The sequence below is a fragment of the Anthonomus grandis genome, chromosome 12, assembly GCF_022605725.1.
Source record: "Anthonomus grandis grandis chromosome 12, icAntGran1.3, whole genome shotgun sequence".
NCBI classification, from domain to species: domain Eukaryota; kingdom Metazoa; phylum Arthropoda; class Insecta; order Coleoptera; family Curculionidae; genus Anthonomus; species Anthonomus grandis.
The window spans coordinates 85206-110975 of record NC_065557.1 but is presented as its reverse complement, the minus strand read 5'-3'; the positions used below and the strand labels follow the sequence as shown (position 1 = coordinate 110975).

The window sequence follows — 25770 nt, the reverse complement described above, 5'->3', positions numbered from 1 at the left end:
TAATAAACCGCATGCATCCGACACTCGCTCGCTCGACCTCATCCGACCGTCTCCGACGTCTTGTTGCTAAGGCCCGAAGACCCGTAAAACGGAACGTGAACCGTTCAACCGTTGGCGGGTTTCTGTTGTAACGCGGTCGTCACGGTGTAGAGTCGTCGTCGTAGTTGGGATTTTCGACATTTTTTTTTTGTTTTATTTAGTGATTAGTGAAAATCGGGAATAAAATGAACGTGGCGGAGGTTACGGAAGTTTGCAGACTGTGTCCCACCAAGGCGATCGATCCCAATCAGAAATTAATTAACATTTTCGATTACACGGTTACCGAGAAATACAACTTGAAGGATGTGATTTTTATGACGACGGGTGTGGAGGTAAGCGGACCACGTATCTACGGAGAGTGGGGCAAAGGCTTCTATTTATAGAACCTTGACTGTGTTATAAATAGGAATGATTATTTCGTATTATTATCATTACGTTCAACATAACCTATATTCAATGACATTGGCGGATTAACGCTTGCGTAGTGATACCTCTGGGGATATTTTTAGCTATTTTGTTCTCTTCATTTGCTGAATATTTATCTAAATTTTAATTATTTTTAAGATTATAATAAATGTAATCAAGCTGACTCTCAAGTATAAAGAGTATGTGAGATCACTTCTCTTAAAAAAAAGTTATAATTAGAAAAGACATTTATAATAACAAAATTATTAGCAAACTCACTACCACCTTAAGTATGAGTCAATCATACAACTTAGAATACTTTTAGAGGGAAAAGGGAGTCTATAAAGAAGTTTTCTGTATTAATAAAAATAAAAGTTGACAGTTCATTAATATTAGAAATGTCAAAAAAAAAAAAATTAAGTTCCTGCATAAAATCTATAAAGTTCAAACATGTTATCCCGAGAGGAATTTTATGGATTATTGCACAATTTTTTACAAAAACACGATTAATATGTTTATCCTTATATTTGTAATTTTTTTATAACTATGCCTATACACCATGGGACGAAAGTAAAGCAACTCTTATTTAATTATTAAAAATGAGATTTGTATAAGCGAAGATAACACGATTTTGTTTAGGAATGCCTGTTGTCACAAGCAAAATGATATTAAATTCAAAATATGAAAAAAAGAAAGAAAACTCAGTCAAGTCTTTTGTACAAGCACTTTTTCCAGCTCATGTCTTGCCATTTTGATTGCAAAACATTTGTTTTTCAATGGTAATACCAATGAACTTACAGTTTTCTTTGTATTGCAAGGGGTACTATTCACTAAACATTAAGCCCTAGAAGTCGCACTTACACCCCATAATAAAGATCTTATCCACATTGAGTAAACACACCATCCTGGGAAAATCTGTAATCAGAATCTATATGGCTACACAATATGGTGTTACCATCAGCAAACTGAACCACTTCACCCTGCAGTCTCGATGACCATAAGTCATTTACATACAGCGAAAATAATACTTATCCTAGCACTAAACCTTGAGGTTTTTTTTTTTTTATGGTAAACACAAGCACAAGAGGAAAGTCCTATGTCACTTTTGGAGTGGTGCTTGCGCGAAGATATTTGTGGGCATCTATCTTGAATCGCTGTAGGTTGTATGTGAGGTGGAAGCCCGTTTCACAAAGAAGATGTTCTCCAGATGAATGAGTCCCGATACAGCGACGTCCTTGGGGTAGGCAGGTGGACTCGATGTTGATGAGCCGCAACTGCTAGACGCGTCCTAGACGAGGCCTGCCAGCTCAGAGGAGCACTTACCGTGATAAGAACGATAGAATAAACAGAGATCAGCCACCTTTCTCCTGTGCTCCAGACTATCCAGACTCTTTGTCAGTTCTGGTTTTGTCGATAAGACAAATAGCTCTCTTCTGTATAGGATCCAGCAGGTTTAAATTATGCTTGGGTGCAGAGCTTCAGACATGCGAGCAATACTCGAGGGAAGGGCGTATTTGAGACTTATAAAGAGTCAGCAGCTGTTCTGGTGTATACAGTTTTTTCGTTTTGAAAAGCACTCCGAGTTTTTTGGAAGCCGCCCTGGCGACCTCGGCAACGTGGTCATGCCAGGAGACACTGTTGGTGACCTCGACTCCTAGAAAATGTAAAGATAATTTCATTGGCAATGTTTTTCCTGCCATAACCAGCTCCGGGCCACCAAGGTTAGTCTTCATCGTAAACACTGCAGCCTGCGTTTTTTTAGCGTTTAAATTGACCAGATTGTTACCAGATCTGGTAGACGCAATTTTTGGTATCCAACAGGCCATCTGGTTTGGTCTTTGATACCACGCTTCTGATAGTGGTGCTAGATCTAAAGGCAGTTCTAATATTGTACTTGCTGGCAATGCGTCGGATTTGTTCCGATGTACCCCTAATGTAAGGTATGGGTAGAAGTCTGGTTGTCGTGGTGGCCTCGTCTCTGATTTGATTTGAACGCGTCCTTTGGATGGTCCTACTTATTAGCTTCTTTGGATATCCATTCTGTTGTAGGTCTTTGTAGATGGTATCCACTTCAGTCTTGAGATCCTCGTCGCTTCTACAGATGGTTCGAGCTCTATTGTAGAGGGATCTTATGATGCCTACTTACTTGGCAGGATTATTGGACTCATAGTGAAGATACTGGCCCGTGTGTGTTGGTTTTCTATAAACTGACTCCACCGACCTTTTTAACGAGGACATCTAGGAAAGGTAGAGCTGAGTCCTTCTCTGTCTCCATCGTGAACTTGATTGTTGGTCTGAAGCAGAAACTCCTGAAGTGCTATTTCCTCTTTGTCCCAGATGATGAAGGTGTAGTCCACATATTGAAGCCAGAGCTTGGGTTTGCAATGGAAGGCATCTAGTGCATGTTCCTCGAACCATTCCATGAAGATGTTTGCTATTACTGGGGAAAGAGATGAACCCATCGGAAGTCCTTCGTCTTGGGCGTAGAATCTATCCTTGACCTGAAAGTAAGAATTACGAAGACAGATCTCCAAAAGTTCCATCACCCCATTCCATTTACACTTGATAACGGTTGAAGATACTTAACAACCGAAACGTCGTGTTACATTAAATAAATATATAAGACAATGCAAGTTCGACAAGATGTTTTCACTGGATTTTGTTTGTTGTGCTTAATATTCGCTCACGCTTATTTTATTTTTTGTTAATAAATATTTTATATTTTCATAAGAGTTGCTTTACTTTTATCTCATAGTGTGTATATAGCTGATGTAGCTATGACTTCTATTATTTCTACTTGTGAAGATGTACTACTACTACTTCACATCCTAAATAATCATTTCCGGCTGTATGGTTGCTTGTCCATACAACTCATTATTTTCTTCAATATTTAATAATATTTTCAAAGGTTTCTTCTAATAAATTTATTATTAGAATCCTATATGCTTAAAATGTACCCGATTTATAATGTTGCATAACTTGCGATACACACTGAGAGAGTATTTGTTTTGTTATTAGAAGAAATCTTTTGAAGATATTTAAACCACCAAAAAAGAGTTGGACGAACGCGAGCTAGTGTCACAGTGATGATAGTGTTGTGTCTCAGTGTGTATCAGTTAAGTATTGTAACTTAGTGGTACCATAATGATTAATTAATATGCACCCTTTCATTTTCAGATTTTACAAAATGATCTGGTTTCCGTTAAAATTTGCCAGCGGTGCATGAACATTACACTGAAAATGTCTCAGTTTCGAGGTGATGCCCAAAAGCAGGATCGGCACCTAAAGGTAACCTTACTCCAAAAGTTTAATCGCACTCTCTGGAAAAATGTTATATTTTAGGGCCGTTTGAATGAGATTTTAACGGAAAAAGTTTTGGCAAAAACTAAACATGCTAAAGTGATAGTTCCGAAACCGATAGCAATAAAAATTGAGCCCGAAGTTTTACATCCATCCATAACTAATATATACAGGAATAATCCTTGTCTAAAGATCCCTAAAGCATGCATAGGGCAACATATGGATCCTGTGGTTTCTTTAGTCAAAGATGAAGCGGAACAATACCTAAGAAAACGGAAGCTGGATACGACTGGACCGTCAAATTCAAAGGCCCAACCTTCAGTAGAGAAAACGGTTTCGCCTTTAAGAATCAGCAAGATGCAATGCGACAATCGCTCTGTCGAGACTTATTTCTGCATAAACAAATCGTCTCTTCCTACCACAAGCAGTACTACCAGCAGCAACGGAATTAATAACCTAACGCCAGTTAATCTCAGATTGCCTACTACATCTCCCCCTGCGGACGCGACCAGTTCTATGGTGCGAAGCGTGGAATTCCTTCAAAATTTCGATTTAACCCCCACCGTAAAAACCCTTAAAACTCAAGAGGTTTGCGTATGTGAGCATTGCGGAAGTGTGCATAATAACACGTTCGAACGGAAAAGGCACATAAATAGGGTGCACACGTTGTGCCAGTTTTGTAAGAAAAAATTTAAAACCGTGGAGGCCAAGATAAGACATCAAGAAAACGGATGTAAGGTAAAAAGAATCATCAACAGTCCGGGCCCTATAGTGTCACTGGAAAGGGTCGAACTCAACCTCGACATTCGTAAAAAGTTTAAAAGCACTTTTGCGAGTTTCGAAGCCATTCCCGGATTGTTTGTTGATGACGTTATTATTCTTTCAGATGATGAAGAGACTTTAGCGGAGCAAGAGAACGGACACCCTTCTTCTGTCCCTTTGGTACCGGAATGCGATACCGTGTTGATCGTTAAACCCAATATACGAATTAAAGGCGATAACACATTAGACAATCTAGCACCCGGTCTGGATAACGCGAAATTAAAACAGTTGTTAACGGAACGGATGCCGCCTACGTTAACGGTCGACACATGCATCCAAACGGACTTTCCTCCGACAAATAAAATTGTAACCAATAATTTTGAAGGCACGTGCCAATTCGGTGAACTTAAGGACCAGTTAACAAATTATAATGTGCCTGTAGAGATAGAAAACGGTGCATTTCATGCTTCTTACAAGTTCCATGAGAAACCGCCCCATCGTAAGCGACCCTTGGACCCGTCGGCGATGTGGAACCACTTACCTTTAATCGACGTCAAAGCAAAACCGAAACAGACATCCCTTCAGTCTGATCCCAAAGTTTTGGCCTCTCAAAGAATTTTTCCTTCCGATACTCCGGTGACAGCGTCAACAGTAATCAACAGCATTGTCGTTAGTTCAAGTTCCTCCGCTCCTATTCTGGTTAATAAATTAATTCCTTGCACGACTTCCTCTACAGGCATTTTTGCCAAAGGTTCTGGTCCGATTACGAGCACCACTCTCCCTATTGTCATTAACTCGGCGACTCCCTTATTGCAGACCTACGCCCTGAGCGTGGAACCGATAGTTAGTTCGTCCTTGAATCGCCCTATTCCGTTTCCTAAGAAATATGTTCTAAAAACCAAAGAGAGCATGCCTCACTTAGTTTTAGGTAATTCTACTTCTGCATCCCCTTCTGTTACGAACAATCAAGTTACATTTATAGGAGTATGTGCTCCTAATAATGGTACCAGCAAGGTGGACACTGTTAATAGCGTCAACGTGTCAGTACCACCGGTGTCGACAAATGAATTTGCATTTAGTGCCAGTAATTCATTGTCATCGTTAGGGTTTCGGGTTAAACCTCTCAGTGAGTTACAGTAAAATGGTTGGGAAGAAAAAGAGTCGCTCCTTGAATCTCTTTACAGATGTAAATATTTCATACAATGTGTGATATTAGTTATATAAATCAGATCAAAGAGGTCTAAATCTAGTTACGTGAACTTTAATCTGTTTTTTATATTGTATATAAAAGAAACCGGTTTGTGAGTTTCTTTACTTATACGCGAATGATTTTGTAGCAAATACATTTTCTATAAACAATTTAATCAGCAGTTTCATTTGTGAAAATCCTTTAACGAACGAACGAGTATTGTTCACCACTGTGACGTTTAATTTATTTCAGATATCGGAAACCGACATAGTATCGAGGAAGATTTGCCCGAAGTGCTTGAAGCACGCTCAGAAAATTTATCAAATAAGGCAGATCGCGTCTAAACAAGACAAACACTTAAAGGTAAATAAATAAAACTTGATTAAAAGCCTATCAGTTATTTGCTTATTAAACGAATTGTCCGTAAATTAAAGTCTTCGCGAGTCAACTAGTTTATTTTACACGTACACTCTTAAATTACTATTCATGTGGAGTTAAATATCGCGCCAAAATTGCGACTTGAATTGAACTCGCAGCAGTGAGGCTCCTTATATACTCGGCTGACCATGGTTCCGGAAGATTCTCTAGAGATGTCGTGCAGTGTGTCCGCATGCATCATCGCGATCATTCTAGAATGGCGGAGGACAGCTGATATTCACGGTGTTGTCAAAATGTTTATACTAGTTAATGTTCGTGACGTACCACCCTTCCATGCAGGAAGGAATTGACCGATTAGCTGTTCGTTGTTTGAAAATTTCATTCCCTCGGGAGGCTGTTTCACGTTGAGGAACAATCGAGGAAAATGGTCAATGATTTCCCTCACGAATTTCGCGATTAAATCCGTTGTCGTTACGAGAACGCTTAAGAGAAAGATTTTTTTGTAGATGTACAATCAGCGGTAACGAAACGCCAATAATAGGGAGTTTCGTGTTATCTAGGGACTTGTTGGTACCATTTTTTACGAAAGGAGTGAACAACATCCCTTTGTAAGCATATGTCAGCACATGAAAATACAGGATTGTCAAATATAAATAAACGAGGATGTATCCTGCACAGTTTGACAATTTTTGATCTCACTCTAAATCAAAATTGTTACAACGCAGTCGAAGAAAATATGTCAGCCGAGAACGACGTTTGACAATGGCTTTAAAATATTTAGCACGTTTAGTTCATTCCAGACTATTTCCTGGGAGTTTAGGGTAGGACACTCCACTGAAATTTCTGGACTAAAGACATTGGTACCCAATTTAGCAGATGAAATCTTCCAAATTGCCTGAGAGGTAGCCCTATGGTACTTGAGTATCACGAGTAGCGCCAGTGCTACGGAAGTGTGGAAGGTCTGTGGATAATTTTCATAAATTTCTGAAAGTTGTAATGTTTGGGAGTTGATTACACAGACTTGCACTTCCCTATAAAAGAATACGGTTTGTTTTTACATGGCAGACTCTATCGAATGCCTTTAAAATATCCAGAGCTATTGCATGGGATTCGCCAGTAGACCTGTGTTTTGGAAAACTATGCTGACGCTCGTTAATGAGTCCACCAGACTCCAGGTATTTAAAAATTTGCTCGTTGACAAGTTTCTCTGTTACTTTGGCAATTGCCGGGACTAAAGCAATTGATGGGCACCGTCTTTTTTCCGTTTTTGTTGAATACGCCCAAGTTTCCAGTCACCAGGGAACAGTCCACTTCTGTATAAAAAAGAAACTGTTTTCTCTGTAGACTTTGTCTAACTAAGGAAAGGTACAGCACGTGTTGTTCGACTCGGTTGCGCAGTGAATTTGTTTATGCCGCTGCCAAAGCAACGGTATCGATCGCCTCGATTTGCATATAAACAGTGCCGTTGCGTTAATTCTTATATTTGTGTTCTGTGCCTTTAAATTAAATTAAAAAGAGGCGCGCTACTGTCGCTAATCGCGCGTTATTAGGGGACAAAACTTGGCGCAGCTTTGAAACAGATGGTGTACCTTTCCTTAGCTAGACAAACTCTATCAATAATACGATATTGTAAACACCGAGAAACCCGGTGATTTTTTGTCATTCAGGAATGACACAAGTGGCACATCGCACTACATCTCGAACGTTGGCGAGAATCTTCCCGAACGGCGTTCTGCCGAGTATATAGGGAGCCGCATCGCCAAGAGTAGTCAATTGTCAGTTCAGTGAAATAAAGTTCGGCATAGCGACTCGAGATTCAAATAAATACAGCAAAAATAAATATCTCTAGTACTCGTGAGTGATCGTGTTTTCGTAGTGAAGTGTATAAATAAATTCATTGACTATTTTTGATTGTTTTAATTAACAAAAAAAAATCAATCAACATTTTTCGCCAACTGTACGCACTATAACAACTGAGTATCAGTGAAATCCTTACTTGTGCGTATGATGCACTCAAGACCTGAGTTGTTCAGACCGGTATATTTGATTTTGCTTAGAATACACTGTTCAGATCAACAGTAAGAAAGTACGAACCTTAATAAAGATTCGTAATAGTTCTGGAGGATTTAAGAGCCTTGGCACTGTTGGCAGACTTAAGCTAGCTCGTTGCTTAACGATGCTCGCACGGAGACTTTAATGTATGGACAAACCTTATATTAAATAGGATTAAGTCAACTACTAGATTAATAACCGATTTCCATTGTTGCCTGAGGAGAACAACTGTTAAGATTGATTACAGTTGCTCTACTGTAATAATCCTTTTCATAATTTATTAACTTTAACTCTCCAAATCATCCTAATGTTATATACACGGCTGGTCAATTTATTTCTTACGTGCCGAATACCTGTGCTTTAACATGCAACAGAACGAATTGAACCTTCCTGTTACAAGATTTGTAAAGGGTGTTTCAATAGGAGCGCAAGATTTCAGTATTTAATAAATCAAGGTTTTCTGTAACAATGTATTGAAATATTAATTAATTTCGACAATTATATATGAAATAAAATATCTTGTAAATGGTTGTCATAGCTTTTTAATAAAATTGTCAATTAAGTTATTTTCTACATCTGGTGATATTTCATTGATACAGCGTCTAATTTCACTTCACTAACCGAACCAGTACTTTCGAATCCTTTGATTATTTTCTCCATATTAGATGAATTAGAAACAATATTTCGACCGAAAATTGGACACGCACATTCAGGAAACATTCAGGACGCGTTGTTCTACCGTGTCCCAACTTTCGATTTGCCACGTCATCATGTGACGCAATTCAAATCTTACATTCCTATTGAAATATCCTTTATATAATGAACCAATCCAGAGTGATTTCCTAATAATTGCAATTTGTTTTAGGAACTGAGCGTCAAGTACTTGGACGATAAAGGCATTCGTCTGCCCAACACCTGTATAACAATGAAAAGGAACATTCAAGCGGCAAATAGGGCCGACCGAAAATTAACCCCTCTGACCGAATCGACGTGTACAAAATCGAAAATTATTAAAAAAACCGAAAAGTTTAAACCGTATCCTCCACTGCTTCCATTTACTTCCACCATGAAACCTATCAAGGGTCTTCATCAAAGCGTAATCGACGTTTACCGCCGATTTCCGAAGTTTAAATTGCCCAAGAAGTGCCTCGATAGACATCTGGCCCCGATTATATCACTAACCATGGGCGAGGTGGAAACGTTTTTTAAAGAGAACAAGTTGGACATGAACAAATTCATTTACAGATCGCACCAGGGGAACAACGCTCAACCACGCATTAAATGTAACAGCGTGGCCAGGAAAAAAACTGCGACTCCAGTTAAATCCGTGGCAGACTTAAGGAAACAGAAGAAGAACATGCCGTCAGATGAAATTTGCAAATTATTGAACGTGGTGGCGAACGAGGCGGAAAACAGTCGGAAACCGATCGAAATACCCGAGGTTCCGGTAGTGCGACCGTCCGCGGTACGTAGGGGACGACCGATGAAGTTTTTTCGGAACCCCGCGTGTTCCCCAATAAAGTGTGAAAGTGATAAACAAGTTATTGAGACCATTTCAAATGTTGTGTGTAATCAATTGGACGATAGTGCTCCCGTTAATGAAACATTAGTGAAAATCAAAGAAGAATCAATTAGCCCGAAGATACGCCAAAAAAAACGTATGCTGCTACTCCCGAACTCCACCTACCAAAAGATGTGTAAAGTGTTTGAACATCAGTATCCAACTCAACCCGAAATCAAGGCTCAACCTGCTGAACCGTCACCTCCGGATAGTCTGAGCAACACAAGCAAACCGGACTTTATACAATCACTTGGCTTAGCACCGGCAGGCGAGGCGGTCGTACCTAAAAGTATTCTGGTCTGTAAGATATGCGGAAGCGTCCATAAAAATGTCACCTCCCTAAAGACCCACAGTAGCAGACACCGCATTTGTCCGCACTGTAAGTTAAAGTTTAAATCGGTGGAACGGAAACAGAACCATATTGAGAAGGATTGTGAAACCAAAAAGATATTGGAGTCCCCCGGATCGTTTATTAGTTTGACCAGGGCTGAACTGGATGACGATTTACGTGAAAACTATTTGGAAGCCTTTTATAATGCCGAGATTGTACTTAGACCAGAAGAGCAAATTGTGCTCGATGACGATGATGATGATGATGATGAAATAATTCTTGTTTCCGATGAGACCACTAAGAAAATCCCTAGTTCGGAGGCAGAGCAATCAATTGATTCCGTGTCTATTATAAAACCGATTATTAAGATCCACAATAATTCCTTGCTGGATCAGTTAGGAAACAACACGAATGAAAAAGAGTTTCTAAACGACTTAGTATATTTATTTCGACAAAAGTATCCGGCATTTCAGTCAGCCCAAACGGACCAACCAATAATCAAGAGCCAAGACGTAGTCTTCGAAGAAAACGGACGTTGTCGATTGAAGAACCTAAAAGAGTTACTTCTCACATACAACGTCCCGGTCAGTTTTCAAAATGGGAGCCTCAACGTCTCCTTCCAACCCCATACACCGCTCCCCAACAAGAAATGTGAGTTAGATACATGGAACGATTTGCCTCTTATAGACAAACAGGATCCCCCCAACCAAAGTTACCCGGTAACTTTCGTACAGTCGTCTCAACTCTCGCTCTCTTCCATACAAGTAATGACCGCGACCCCCACCATGTCAATAATTCTTCCCAACGCGATATCGATCCAAACTGGCGTCAATAACAGTCCGCAGACGACGCAATTTTTCACTCCCAACACGCAACAGACCGCCACCCTTCAACCGATGGTGCAAAACTATACTATCCCCATCAATTTCCCTGTAATTAAGAATCAAATGTCAGTGTCATCGCCTAGTAGCGCCCCAACTACATCCCCAAAGAGGGAGTGTGCGGCTGCAACAGCAGAGAGTAGTCCCACCACTTCTTCTTCTTCGAGTAAATCTTCTTCAAGTGACGTGGAATTGACCGCGAGTCCTAAAACTAAAACAAAGAAACTCAGGGTGAGGATGGCGAGAAGTCTGAGGCTGCGGAAAGTTTGGGAATTGAACTGAAAGTAGAGTTGTCTACACAGAATTTTCTTTATTCTATTTTTCTGATCTCATATGGTCAAGACAAGGTTTGTCGATCTGACGACAGATGTATACAGGGTGGGAACTACAACTGTAATCAATCGGCTAGCACATTTAAACAAAATGTTTCAAAGGGAACGTAAAAACACGACTTCTAAGACCTTTAAGAATGTGTTAAAATTTTGTTTTTCTATCAAACCTAACCTTGCTTTATTTTTTTTTTAATGGGATAGTGCTGTCTAGTAATGGTGCTGTAGACTTTTTAGATAGCCAAGTTCAAGGGGAAAGTTTGGACCTCAAGAATCATCTTTTACTTAAATAACTAAACTGTTGAAGCAATTTTACTGGGTACTTACTTTACCAAAAAATACTTTTTTAATAATACTCATTCTTTAATTCGATTTATCTCACAAAAGTCTTAGACAGTAGACATGTTTTTTTTGTTATTCTAGTTAGACTCCCCACCCTGTATATTTCTTAGGTTAGAATTCAATATTTTAATTTTTTTAGCATTTATACATTAAATGGGCGTTTGACTTTATTGCCTCAATATTTAATCAAAAAATGTATTAAATTATACTTTTATTTATTTCTTTTTAACTTTTTATAAAATAAGTAGAGTTATGCTTTTGTCCATCATTTTGTTTTATGGTCACAAAATGGAGGTCGATAATATTCTCTCGTTTTATGTTAAAACTTATTATCCAAAGATTAATCTGGTTAAGTTCTATACTTTAAATTTATACGATCGAAGAAATTAGAATGAAGTTTTTAAGTTATAAGTTTAAATGTAACAAATATACATATTTTTACTAGAAAATACATACAATGTTTTGTAAAAATTGTGTTTTTATTCAGGGGAGAACTGCTGCCTGGCTTCTTCATCAAATAGAGAAGGAGACAATTATTTAATTTAATAACTGAAGAGTACTAGTGGACTGTATTTATTCGCTTTTTATTTTCATTAAAGGACAACAGCCTCTATGGTGCTAAAGCAAATAACTTATTAATGAAAAAAACTTCTACAATACGAAATATGTTCATTTATTGGATCCTGTACGGTTGTTGTTATATTACGGCGATTGAGTGGACTGTATTACTTATATAGGCAAGGGTTCATTTTCCTAAATTTAACATTAATTTCCAAAATAAAATTTTCAACCGAACCATACAGCATCAAGATTAAAAATTGGCGCCTACCTTGATCTGTTGGAGCACTTGGATGGAATAAATGAGTTTCTTCTGGCGGGCCCGCACTTATATTCGGCACAAACACATTAGATTTGGTATTAGTGGTGTGTAATGAAAATTAGATTATATTGTAGAAACTTTTCCCATATTTTTGAGGAAATTATAGAAGCACTTTTTAGACGAAGTCTGGAGCCTCGATCATGGCAACGGCAAAAGCTTAAGTAGCCGGTTTGCTTTTTTGTACGCAAACTTTTGATAGACCATTCGACGTCGGCGCCAAGCTTGACTTTGTATGGTTAATGTAAATTTGAAATTACGTAGTTAAAAGACGAAAAATAATTTAATATGTTCAAAAGTTGCGTATACAGATCCAAAGATAGGAAATGAAGCAGTTGTTTGATATGGCAGGTGTAGACTATGGGTTGTCGTTACGAGTACTTACTAATTTAATCTTATTTCCACTCACTTGCTTTTTAACAGGTAACCTTCACTCCCTTTTTACTTACAAGGAGCAATGGTCCTTATACTCTAATCACAATAGGGAATTTATAATCATACAGATTAGTTTTACGTGGATTCGGAATATTAGTGTATTTACAGACCTCCACCAGGTGACTAAGAGTGCAAAGATGGAAATCCGTTTTTGGAACTTGGTCACTAAAGGTGTAAATAGAGAGAAAGACACAAGCCAGTTAAGTATTAGGGATAATAATTGAAATTATTCTCGGGAATTAAAAATAAGAGAATGTTTTGAAAAATGAACACTTTAAAAGCGCTTAGTAATAAATTGTGTTTAAAAATCCATTAAAACATGAATTTGCTCTAATATGCGCATATTTTCTCTAAATATAACCTTTTTCTTATTTCTAATAATAATATTGGTCATAAACGTGTTTAGTTTTAAATCTTCCGCTTTATACTGAATTCAAATATCCCGCATTTTTTTTCAAATGACTCGGTCGCTATTGTAACCGTCTGCAATATCGATAATTCATATTTATAACTGCTGCGAAGGATGCGCTGTACTCGCGTCTTAAACGTGATGCCATTTGGTATATGTTCTGATTAACTGCTTTTCTATTTTATTTTGTCTAGGGATAAAGAAGCATATTTGTTTGTTTGATATGATCTTTAATAAAACATTAATTTTTGCAAAAAGGAAAACAAAATATTAAAAGACACAGTTATGACGTCATACATCTAAAGACGGAGTTATCCAGTACATCCCTATCTCACGTTTGACAGCTAATCTGTCTAAGAAAAAAAGTGTGGTTATATTTCCCGCGTATCAGTGCTTGTATTATTGTTTACCTTTTAAAAAATTTAATGCTTACTGCTTTGCTTTGGTAATGATCCTGTAACTAAACCATACTCTTAATGTCTGCCAAAGATCTCCATTATTGCCGGCTATGTATGGAAAGCTCGAATTTAATTTCCATGTTCTCCGGCAAGTCTCGAAACTGTCGCGACGATTTTAGGAAAATGATTCAGGAATCTCTAGGAATTTGTGTGAGTTTCATTTTTTCAATATTCGAATTCCTATATTTATGTTAGCATTGTTGTATCCTATACTATTCACACGAGTTAAATATAGATAGAATAATTAAATTCACAAATTTAAACACATAAGAGGAACAGTTACTATTTAGATTATCAATAAATTAAAACACTATAAACATCATGTTAAATTAAGAAATTATTATAAAAAGTATCACAGACAAAAAGGCAAATGAAAATATTCTTCATGTGAATACAGAACGCTTTAAATTAAGTGTTGTGCATTGGGATTCGGTTGATTCATGTTGAACCATTCCCAACCTTCAACCTATATGAAGTGAGTTTGGTGAAGAGTGTTTGGTTTCTCCAATCATATAGTTGCCTAGTTCACAAGCTTCTTGTCAGGCCGGACTCAGCAGGTTAGATTGGGTAGTGCTAGGTCCAGCAATATCAATGTATGTTCTGGTGTACCTCAGGGTGGACACTGCTCACCATTGCTCTTTAACATTTTCATTAATGATATAGCTCACATGTTTTGAAAATAGTGCCTTTTTATTGTTTGCAGATGACCTGAAATTTTTATAGAGTAATCCAGACTCTCAAAGACCAAATTTTGTCACAGAATGACCTGAATAGGCTAAATGATTGGTGTGTCAACAATATCTTATTCTTTAACATAAAGGAATGTAATTATATTAGTTTTCACAAAAGAAGTAAAAAAGTTGTAACGTCATACAATATAGAGGGAAGCCCTGTTCAGTATTCTGATACAATCAAGGATCTTGGCATATCATTTAAATTTTAATATACACATAAGCAATATAGTGGTTAGGCAGGGTTCTGGGTTTTGTTCTGCGTAAATGTAGAGAGCTATTAGTCAAGACCTGTAAGAGAGTGTACATGTCTTTGGTGGTTTTTTTGGAGTATGGCTCAATGATATGGTCCCCCTATTACATGAACAGCTGTCTGGCCCTTGAAAGGATTCAGAATAAGTTTTTAAGATTTTGTCAATTTAAATTAAATTTGGAAATACCGAACAATCATGTTTATGATGATGCACAGAAAATGCTGGCTATGACAACAATGAGAGAAAGGTAGAATCTTTCGGTAGAATTAGCTTTAATGTCCCCTCAAGACTCTTGAGACGAAACTGACTATTTGCTTTGCCTTTTTACGGTACCAACTATGCCACTCACTCCTCTATCGAAAGAACCTTAAATATTAACAACCATGAGGATATTGAGGTTGTGGGCATTGGCTTGTCTAGTTTTAGGAATCAAATTAGAGAGATTGTGTAAACTCTTCTGTTGATTTTATGTTGGTTTGCCTGTAAAAACATATTTGTATTTTAACTATTGAACTTTGTAATATTTTTTTTTTGTAATGGAGTTGATCCTGTCTATTAAATAAATAAATATATGAAGTATTCACTTGTTGTTCCATTGTCTTAAGAGAACCTTCATTACATCCAACTGGTATCATCAGCAAAAGAAGGCATCCTTAATATAATTAAAAACAAAGAGTCTCAAAATAGATTCCTGGGAAACTTCTATAGTTAGCTTGCTTGCACTATCTGAACCTGAAGTTATAACCATAATGATAAACAGTTTTCTTAGTATTTTATAGAATATCCTTTAGCGCATCAAACTGGCCACCATCTTTGAGGTATAGAGTTAACCAATTTTCGGAGAGTTTGTATGTGAATTTGCAATCACTCTAATTTTATGAATTTAAAGAAGTACTATTGAGTTTTAATATTGGAATGGGTCCCACAGATTTTCAATGGGATTTAAGTCTGGGAATTGAGATGACTCTTTCGAATTTTTTCATTGTTCTGTCGATAAATCTACCATAGTGATATATCCATTTCTGCAAATATATTATTCAGTATTTTGTTGTATTGAAAGTGTTGCATTTGTATGATGAATTTGACTCTGTCGCAGATTGAAACAAGTTTTCTCAGACTATTATATTCTTTCCTTCATGCTTCACAGTAGGAATTTGGTACTTACTATCAGATCCAAAGATTAAAAATGTTCTTTTATCACTATATAGAATAGTATTCCATTTTTCTTGGATTAGGTAAGATGAGCTGTAGCAAACTTCTTTGTACTTTTCTTAGATAAAAGTGTCTTTTTTAACAGCAACTCTTTCATGCATAAAAACCTTTATTAGGTAGATGGTTTCCTATGGTTCTACTAATCACATTAAAACCAAATTGTCCTGAGATTTCACTTGTAGTTTGCCTAATCGAGGGGGTACAACTTTTTATTTTAAATCACTTGAAAACTTGGTGTATTGTTATAATAATCTGTTAAAAAGGTTTCTGACAAGTTTATTGTTTATCCATAGGAACATTAGATAAATTTCTATTCTTTTTCTTCATTTATTCTATATAAAAACTACTTTAAACATTTTACATTGCAAAACTTATAATGAGGTATTAAATTTAACAAATAAAACTTACTGTGAGAGGAACTTTTAGGTATGTACGATCAATTTTGATTTCAGATTGAGCAAGACAATACCACCACAACAGTTTGTCTGAATTGTCTACTAGATATTACTTATTTTCACTTATTTAAACTGCATTGTCTTCAAACTGAGAGAAAATTAAAGGTGAGTGGAATAATGTAGTTAATTTCACCTATGATAATTATATAACATTTTTTTGCAGAGTCTCGAACTCTCATCAGCACCCAAACCAAAGAAATTCAAATGTCAAATTACACCTTTAAACACAGTTCCAAGCCCTGACATTACTAAAACAGAAGAAGCATTCAATTGGCTCAAAGCCAAAAGATCAGCCGTTGAACCTTCAGAACATTCTCAGTCTTTTTTTGAAAAGGGCACTCAAACTGATTGTGAAAGAAATAACAACATCAAGTTCAGTTCAAGTGGTTGTCAAACAGTTTCTGATTCTAAGGATGTGTATTGTCAGACTTTACAGAGGGCACTGGGGGTAAAACTGTTTAGTGAACACTACTTTGTACCTGCGTCTAAAAATGGCAGTTTGGGTGAAAAGGATTTTTTAAAATTGCCCTTTAAAAAGAGAAATGAAAGGATGTTGTTAAATGGGCAAACTAAGAAAAAGAAAATCAGTTGCAATACATCTGAAAATGCTTTTCAAAACTCATCTGAAACTGTGCCTAAATGGTTTGGCAAAGTGGGTGACGGCATTACTCAAGATAGTGGCTCCAGTCAAGATAAGGATCATTGTCTCGTTTTATCCCAGAGAAGGAAGTCTATTGAAATTCAAAGGAAAAAACAAATAAATAATAATGTGGATAAAGACCAACTGTTTTCGCCTGATATACCACAAACTTGCACGAGCAAAAGAAAAAATGGTCTTCTCAATAATCCAAACTGTGTTACTGCCAAAACGATTCCTCTAGAATTAAGTGTAACCTCTGAAGAACATATAAAAGAAGAGCGTGTGTCACCTTCATCCTCCTCACTATCACCAATTACGGATTGCACAGAACTGTTGCAAGTGAACCTCACCAAAGCGGATATTGTGGAATTTTGCTATTGGTGCGGAAAAACTTTGTACAACAATCGAGAAATTAAAAGACACGAAAAATTGCACATGCAGTGTCACCTTTGCAAGAAGAAGTTTAAGAGTGTCGAATTGACGATGAACCATTCGACCCTGTGCAAAATGAAAGCGTTAGGAAAAGAGCAACTCGCCCACCTTTATGTAGATTTAGTGAGGATCGAGGAGGTGGAGGGAGTTAAAGAGAAGTACGCGAATGCGTTTCAAGGTTTAGCATGATGAGGTTAAGAGCAATCGTTTTTGCATGGGAGTTTTTGGGTTAAATAAAACGTTTGTTATTGGATTTTTTTAATAGTATAATCAGTTTGGTATTAATTTAAAAAAAATGACAAGGAGAGATTATATAGGAAACTGTGTTTTTATCAATTAGATTTTTCAGCTAAAAAGTATAGGAAAGATAATAAAACTTAAAATGAGGTCAACTTTGGGAGTCAAGCTGTTCATCCAAATGAGAATAGTTATCAACGTTTTGTTTATTTTTTTAACCAAAATTCGCTGACTCTTTGATTGAATTGTTTCTTCCTTCTCATTTTTTGAAATTGTAACTTTTTTTCTGTCTAACTTAGCGCCTTTATGGACCTTTATGGCCCCAGTTAGTGTTATTTTCTACATTTAACATATTTTCTTTAAGTTTAGATTATTACTCGTTAACACTAGAAAGGCCTCAAATTGAAAAACTGGTTTTTAAGAAATGTACCAGACATATTATTTGTAAAGTCACTCCCATATTCGGAAAAATTAAATAGTTTTATAGTATGCAAAAAGATAGTTAAGTAGTAAACGGAAAAGATTATAGTTTTGTCAGTATAGTTCTTGTCATCTTTTATTATTTTCAACATACAATATAAAAACAATTTGTTAATTGCTCCTTGAATAAAATGTATTTTCCATAAATATATTAAGCTTTGGTTATTCATTTTCTAGTTAAAAGTAATAAATGTACCTTTTATAGTACCAGTTATCATGTACCAATGTGGAAATCGATGATTAAGGGATCAGGCAGGCAACCAATTGGTTTTAAGACAAATATCTTTCAGATATCCCAAATTGTCTCATTTGAAGATAAATTAATAAAAATATTCGTAAGGATTAGATAGTGGCGGAGGTCTAGCTCGAGCATTTACCTTTGAAAAGTTGTACTACGAAACTATTTAAAATATTTTAATAAAATAAATTGCTCTGGAAATATTGTTTAGGATCCAAGAATGTCCAACCAAGATTTAAAACGTTATTCAGAGTTAAACCAAGTAGTGAACCCTCAGGTCCATTTAACCAACTTTATGTTTCTTAAACTCAAATTTCTCGAAAACTACTCAATATTTTTTAATGAAATAAATTGCTCTGGACTCAGAATTAAATTCTCTGGAAATATTATTTAGGATCCAAAAGCATCCAACTAAAATTTACCAAGTTATCCAGACTTAAACCAAGTAGTGTATCCTAAGGTCCCTTAAAGGGACTGTGTTCTTTAAACTCGATATTCTCAAAAACTACCGAAAGTATTTTAATGAAATAAATTGCTCTAGATTCAGAATTAAATTCTCTGGAAATATTGTTTAGGATCCAAAAGCATCCAACTAAAATTTACCAAGTTATCCAGACTTAAACCAAGTAGTGTATCCTGAGGTCCCTTAAACGGACTATGTGTTCTTTAAACTCGATTTTCTCAAAAACTACCGAAAGTATTTTAATGAAATAAATTGCTCTGGACTCAGAATTAAATTCTCTGGAAATATTGTTTAGGATCCAAAAGCATCCAACTAAAATTTACCAAGTTATCCAGACTTAAACCAAGTAGTTTATCCTGAGGTCCCTTAAACGGACTATGTGTTCTTTAAACTCGATTTTCTCAAAAACTACCGAAATATTTTAATGAAATAAATTGCTCTGGACTCAGAATTAAATTCTCTGGAAATATTGTTTAGGATCCAAAAGCATCCAACTAAAATTTACCAAGTTATCCAGACTTAAACCAAGTAGTGTATCCTGAGATCCCTCAAACGGACTATGTGTTCTTTAAACTCGATTTTCTCAAAAACTACCGAAAGTATTTTAATGAAATAAATTGCTCTGGACTCAGAATTAAATTCTCTGGAAATATTATTTAGGATCCAAAAGCATCAAACTAAAATTTACCAAGTTATCCAGACTTAAACCAAGTAGTGTATCCTGAGGTCCCTTAAACGGACTATGTGTTCTTTAAACTCGATTTTCTCAAAAACTACCCAAAGTATTTTAATGAAATAAATTGCTCTGGACTCAGAATTAAATTCTCTGGAAATATTATTTAGGATCCAAAAGCATCCAACTAAAATTTACCAAGTTATCCAGACTTAAACCAAGTAGTGTATCCTGAGATCCCTCAAACGGACTATGTGTTCTTTAAACTCGATTTTCTCAAAAACTACCGAAATATTTTAATGAAATAAATTGCTCTGGACTCAGAATTAAATTCTCTGGAAATATTGTTTAGGATCCAAAAGCATCCAACTAAAATTTACCAAGTTATCCAGACTTAAACCAAGTAGTGTATCCTGAGATCCCTCAAACGGACTATGTGTTCTTTAAACTCGATTTTCTCAAAAACTACCCAAAGTATTTTAATGAAATAAATTGCTCTAGATTCAGAATTAAATTCTCTAGAATTGCTTTTCTGTTTTGAAAAATTGTACCATTTCAATAGTACGATGTACAAAAATTAATATAAATAATAATAATTAATAATAATTCATTCATAGTTTTAAATATTGTACAAAATATCCAAGAATATCAACATGCATGGTATCTACGTTAATTAAAAGGTCTTAACATCTTTGTATGAATTTTATGAAATATTTGAACAAAATGCATTAAAATTTGTGCATTATTAGTACAAAGGTCTTACAAAAAGTACAAGAATAAGCATAAAAACCATTTATATTGGTTTACTTCTTAAATATTGTACGTTTTCAATAGAACATTGTATAATTTTTTTTAAACTAGTTAAAAATTACATTATTATTCCATTAAATGGTTGCTTCATTTGTATATGAAGGGTTCGCAAAATATTGTACATATTTTAGAGATTATTTATACAGACTCTAAACCCTTGCAAAAAACTCAAAACCCCTAAGAATATTTGTACAAAATGTCCGTAAATGAGTAGACACGTCAAAGGGTCTAAAAACACTTGGTCAAAAAAAAAACAAATTTGCACAAATTGTACTAAAATTAGTCCAAAAAAAAGAAAGGGTCGAAATCATGGGGGAAAAATTTGATTTGAGAACCGCTGCATCCCTTTTGCCAGTAATGGATGGCATAGAAAATACGACTAAAACGTTAATTTATAGCATCGAGTTATATGACTCACTGCTAGAGGCTAATGCAAAACAATATTTAACTAATTATGTTCTTAAAACTAGATTAACGTATTAATTAGTACGTGCTTTAAAAAACAATTTCCTAACTAAAAAGTCTGCTGCTGCATTATCCGTCCAATTAGTCTATCGATCTCCAGTCGAAGGATCTCGAATTTTTTATTTAAGATAAAGCTCATACCTACTTATAGTTGTTAATTCAATGGTAAACCATATTTTATAGGATTTATACCAATTTTTATAGGTTATTTATTATAGGATTATTGCACTATTCTATATTAATAAATATTTTTTATTTTTTTGACGTGACTTAAGTATTGATTTATCAAGAGTAGAATAGAAAGATAGACTTACTGAATATATAAATATCTGTAGGTATTTGATACCTCAAGAAATTGAAACATATAATCTATTCTTGTTCCAAGAGACCACGAAAACAAAAGTAAAAAACTCCATTAAACATATGTCTAAAGTAAGTTACTTTATGCCTGATGATGCTCCGATAGGAACGAAACACGTGTAGCGTTTTAAAGAAGTTTAATTTTTTAATTTAAGTAACCTTGCAATGTCTAGCATTAGACCTTTAAGGGAAACAGCTAAATACAGTGAATGATGAGAATCAACAGGATTCCAGGCATTTGAGGGCAGTTTCATGTATCCCAGAATGTATTTTATGTCTGATAAGCATTTTGAAGTAACTTTTAGACTTTTTAAGCCACTTTTTCTTCTTCACACATCTATTCTGGGAAACTGACGTTACTTCCAAGTATTTGAAGTAATTTTTTGTTTTCCAAGTCTCTGAAATAAATTTTTATCTATTCCAGACATTTTAAGGGATAGGACATGGATCTGGAATTGACTTATGCGCGGTCAGAGGCCTCGCATCACTAAGAAACTTTTAAATTTAATACAAAAATTGCGTGGAAGCCTTTGGCTACGCACAAGGTGGTCGCAGTACAAGTTTTTAAACCATCCAATAGTTTCCTTTAAAATTCTCTGGCTGAGACTCCAAATGCCTGGAAAACAAGAAATATTACTTTAAAGTTCTGGAATAAAATTAAAAGTACCTTCAAATGCCTGGAAAAACCTTAAATAATAAATATTGATGCATTTTTAACCTTAGTGGTTACATTCCCAGACTTGAGTGACTGTCGCTTTTAATTTTGTTGCTAGAGATAAAAGGGTTTGGATTTATTCAAATCTTATCTACAGCAGACAGATTCCAAGTTGTGCCCTTCCTAAAAAAGTCTTCCAGCTCCAACAGTTTTTTCTTCATACTTTCCTTCTTTTGAATTCAATTCGATCATATCTGAGTTAAAAAACTTTATCAGAATAATCGATTTCAGCAGCGTTACTGCTTTAAGTAGAATTCTCAAAATTATTCGTTTTTAGAGTTTAGGTGGTGGGTTAGGCGAATGATCTTCTGAACCAAAAAGAAAATAAAACACAATATTTAATAAGGTATTTATTCTCATTATAGAACTGTCTCATTCACTAGATAACAAAATATCAGCGACACACTGTCGAGTTAAAACAATAATGAAAAAATAAATCAGAAACACGCATTTTCTTAGATAAAAAAGAAAAATTCAAATAAATGATTAGACAAACGCTGCCTGTATTATTTCGGTAACATAAACAACATACTGGTTTTGTTTCGAGAGCGATAAGGTTCGCGACAATTTTTGCGGCGAACTTTATGCTTTACAGTGTAAAAAAATAAACGACTCTAACGAAAAAAAAGTAAATTCAGCAAGGTCCATAGACCTTCAACATTTTTTTTTTTTTTAATATAATAATATCTTACTTTTATTTATTATAGGATTATTGCACTAGTGTTTTTATTTATCTACTTTATATACGAACACAACACAAAATTTTGAAAAAAACCTCTTTTCGCCCCCGTTTACGATCTAGTTTAGAAAAACTTAGACTTATCGCTCTAAAGGTTTCATAAGATTGTTTTAAACGTCTCGACCAGGTCGAAAACCTTTTTTTGATTTAATTATTATGGAAATAATGCGTAGCTTAAAACGATTGTTACGAATTGGGAAAACTTTAACATATTATACATTAATAATCTCCTATTAAAATTGTCAATCCCTTAACAAGTTAATTGTCTCTCGTTTGTGCCAACAAAAGTATTTTCATAAATGTAAATAAATAAATAAACACGTTGTGTATACAGCAGATCAATTTTCGTCCTCTTTCCCCTCCCCGCCCCAAGTTATCAACAAAAAAAAAACATATTTAATCCTCTCTCTCTATTGGCTAATAATATTCATCAACAATCCAAAATAATCATAATAATAAATAATAACTTGACGTATCTCTCTATAGGAAAAGAAAATGGCGACCATTAACTTGATCAGTTTGTAGCAACCAACTTGGAATCATTTTTAGACAAATTTCCATTTAATAATAAACGTATGGTTGCTCCTAATAAATAAACTTAGTAAAAAGGTTTTTTTTTTATTCATCCATACCCAGCACAGGTTGCCACAATGTAAAAAGAAAAAAAGGACCGAATTTGGTTCGTTTGGTCTTTTGATTCTAGCGAACTCATTTGATATGCCACGGCAATTTGAACTTAAAAATTTCACTAAGGATAGAGAGATTCAATAAATTCGACTAAAATCAACAGACGGTCACACCAAATCGATATTTCCAAAAAAGAAAAAAGGAACAACTGTTATTAACCATCTATCTACCTTGTGGCAGCAGTAACCTTAGACCTAGATATACATACAAGGTGTCTCCAATTGCAGTGTTTAAAGTTTAATAAGGCATTTTGGGTTTAGAATAGGCCTTAATTTCGTTACAATTTCAGGAAAAAAAATGTTTTTATTACTGGGAATTTTGTGCACGCCTTTGGAGTCACAAGAAATATAACATTCTTAACCCAGATACTCCTACCGTCCGTTATAACAATCACCTAATAGTTCGCTGCAGATTTGAAAATCTGTCACTCCGCGTTAGATGACGTTGGGTTATTCGTTGTTAGAAACGCGTGTTTTAGCGAAATTTTGTTTTCTAACCTCTTAAAGGGAGAGTTCTGTATGAGAGAAAGTGTTTGGAATAACAGATGCTTAGTTTCTTGTAAACAATGGATAATTATAGGTAAATATATTGATAAACAGCTATTCATATTATTTTTCCATTTTGTGAATAAGTAATTTTCGAAAACATCAATCTTTATACTTGTAAACAAATAAGTTAAAAATTTTTATCTCACCGGCAAAAATATAACCTCAACAGTAGGAAAATCCGGTATTATTCGATTTTTTTTCCTTATATTTGCACTTATTGGAAGCGGCATTTGAAACTTCATGAACTCATGGCAGAAATTGAAAACCTTGATGACGATGAGTTGACTCCTGATGCTATTGCCGTTCTACCGCCAGTTAACGCAAATGAATATAACACTGATGAAGATTCCGGCGACGAAAATGAATGATGGATATAAACAACCTCCCTGAAAGTCAGCTGGTGACTGAAGTTGAGGAATATTTGAAAACAAGGGATCTAACCAAACTACAGTTGAGAGTGATTTTGATAGCGACGATGTCCTACTTTGTCTACCTTTCTTACGAAAAAACGACCAAAATTATCGACCTCAAAACCAAATTACTCTTGGAAAAAAGGTGACATCAACCAAGATTTTCCAGAATGGGTCCAAAAAATTCTTTATCTCCTTTAGAACAATTTTTTCAGTTTATAGATGACGAAATTATTGACTTGGTTGTAAAATATTCCAATTTGTATGCTATTTAACATAATCGCCAAGGTGATATACATTCCAGTGAAATAAAATGTTTCGTTGGTGTTTTACTGCTCTCTGGATACAACTCATTTTCTCGACGGTCAATTTATTAGGAAAATAACAGTGACGCAGGAAATAAGCTATAATGATCGCTTTAGTTTTATAATGCAGAATTTGCACCTGAATGGTAACAACAATCTTGAAAATACCGATAAGTTTTCGAAACTGAGGCCTTTGTTTTCTACTCCGAATGAGAAATTTCAGTCATCTGCATCCCTTGAAGAGTGCCATAGCGTGGACGAGTCGATAGTACCCTATTACGGCGGTCATGGATCAAAACAGTTCATCCGAGGAAAGCCCATTCGTTGGGGTTATACGGTATGGGTGTTTGAGCCGTATCAAGGGTCCACAACTATTATTTCTGAAAAATATCGTCCTCTTGGCTTAGGGGCTAGTGTTGTACTTCAGTTTGCTGATATTATTCAGTCTCAATGTGAAAAAGCTCCTTTCCATATCTTTTGTGACAATTTTCTTACTTGACTGAGCTGACCTCCAGGGGGCTCAAATGTACAGGAACTCTGCGAGTAAACAGACCATCAGATTGTCCTCTTGAAAAATCCAGTATGTTCAAGAAAAAATCCCGTGGTAGTTTTGATTATATTTTAGAGAAGAACCAAAATAATATTGTATGTAAATGGAATGACAATAGTGTTGTTACAATCGCCTCAAATGTAACATCTCCTTTTCCGACACAGCAAGTCAAACCCTTCTCTCAGGAAGAAAAGAAAGATACATGTTGAGCAGCCATGTTTGATTAAAAAATACAACTGACAATAGGGCTGACCAAAATATAAGCCTTTACCGCGTAGGAATCAGAGGAAAGAAGTGGTATTTTTGCTTGTTTTTACATGCTTTGGATATGGCAGAACAAAACGCATGGCAACTTCATAAACATTCTGGCGCGAAAATGGACCATTTGCAGTTTAGGAGGTGTATTGCTGCGGGATTATTAGAAAAACATATAGGAAAGAAACAAAACGGAGGCCATCTAAACCAGGCAAATAATTATGAAAAGCAAACCCGCTGCGCATTTTGCCACAAACAAGCAGCATTCAGATGCCAGAAGTGTGATGTTGCACTTCAGCCAAAAATGTATTTTTTAAGTTACCATACTAAAAACTAATCTATTATTATTGGTTAAAAAAAAAT

General features: G+C 35.5%; 2 protein-coding genes across 3 annotated transcripts; both read left to right on the top strand.

Moving 5' to 3' along the window:
* Positions 1-75: 75 nt before the first annotated feature.
* On the top strand, positions 76-11947 carry LOC126743026 (uncharacterized). 2 transcript variants are annotated; one of them, XM_050449950.1, is made up of 3 exons: positions 76-371; positions 3622-3732; positions 3787-5870. In XM_050449950.1, the coding sequence occupies exons 1-3, from the start codon at positions 225-227 to the stop codon at positions 5644-5646; spliced, it is 2118 nt and encodes a 705-aa protein (XP_050305907.1). In that variant the 5' UTR covers positions 76-224; the 3' UTR covers positions 5647-5870. The 2 variants fall into 2 exon arrangements, with proteins under 2 accessions (XP_050305907.1, XP_050305906.1); XM_050449949.1 differs by lacking the exons at positions 3622-3732; positions 3787-5870 and adding exons at positions 5948-6058; positions 8991-11947 and having other exon boundaries at positions 90-371.
* Positions 11948-13672: 1725 nt separating this feature from the next.
* LOC126743449 (uncharacterized) lies at positions 13673-18338 on the top strand. The gene is made up of 3 exons (XM_050450554.1): positions 13673-13898; positions 16398-16505; positions 16564-18338. Exons 1-3 carry the CDS (start codon positions 13767-13769, stop codon positions 17659-17661), a joined length of 1338 nt encoding a protein of 445 aa, XP_050306511.1. The 5' UTR covers positions 13673-13766; the 3' UTR covers positions 17662-18338.
* Positions 18339-25770: the final 7432 nt, after the last annotated feature.

Excerpts from the sequence above, each read along its gene's own strand:
- LOC126743449 (XM_050450554.1), top strand. The coding sequence starts at position 13,767 with ATGTCTGCCAAAGATCTCCATTATTGCCGGCTATGTATGGAAAGCTCG. Across the intron at positions 13,899-16,397 it reads AGGAATCTCTAGGAATTTGT|ATTGAGCAAGACAATACCAC; the intron begins GTGAGTTTCATT and ends TTTTGATTTCAG. Across the intron at positions 16,506-16,563 it reads AAACTGAGAGAAAATTAAAG|AGTCTCGAACTCTCATCAGC; the intron begins GTGAGTGGAATA and ends ATTTTTTTGCAG.
- LOC126743026 (XM_050449949.1), top strand. The coding sequence starts at position 225 with ATGAACGTGGCGGAGGTTACGGAAGTTTGCAGACTGTGTCCCACCAAG. Across the intron at positions 372-5,947 it reads TTATGACGACGGGTGTGGAG|ATATCGGAAACCGACATAGT; the intron begins GTAAGCGGACCA and ends AATTTATTTCAG. Across the intron at positions 6,059-8,990 it reads AACAAGACAAACACTTAAAG|GAACTGAGCGTCAAGTACTT; the intron begins GTAAATAAATAA and ends AATTTGTTTTAG.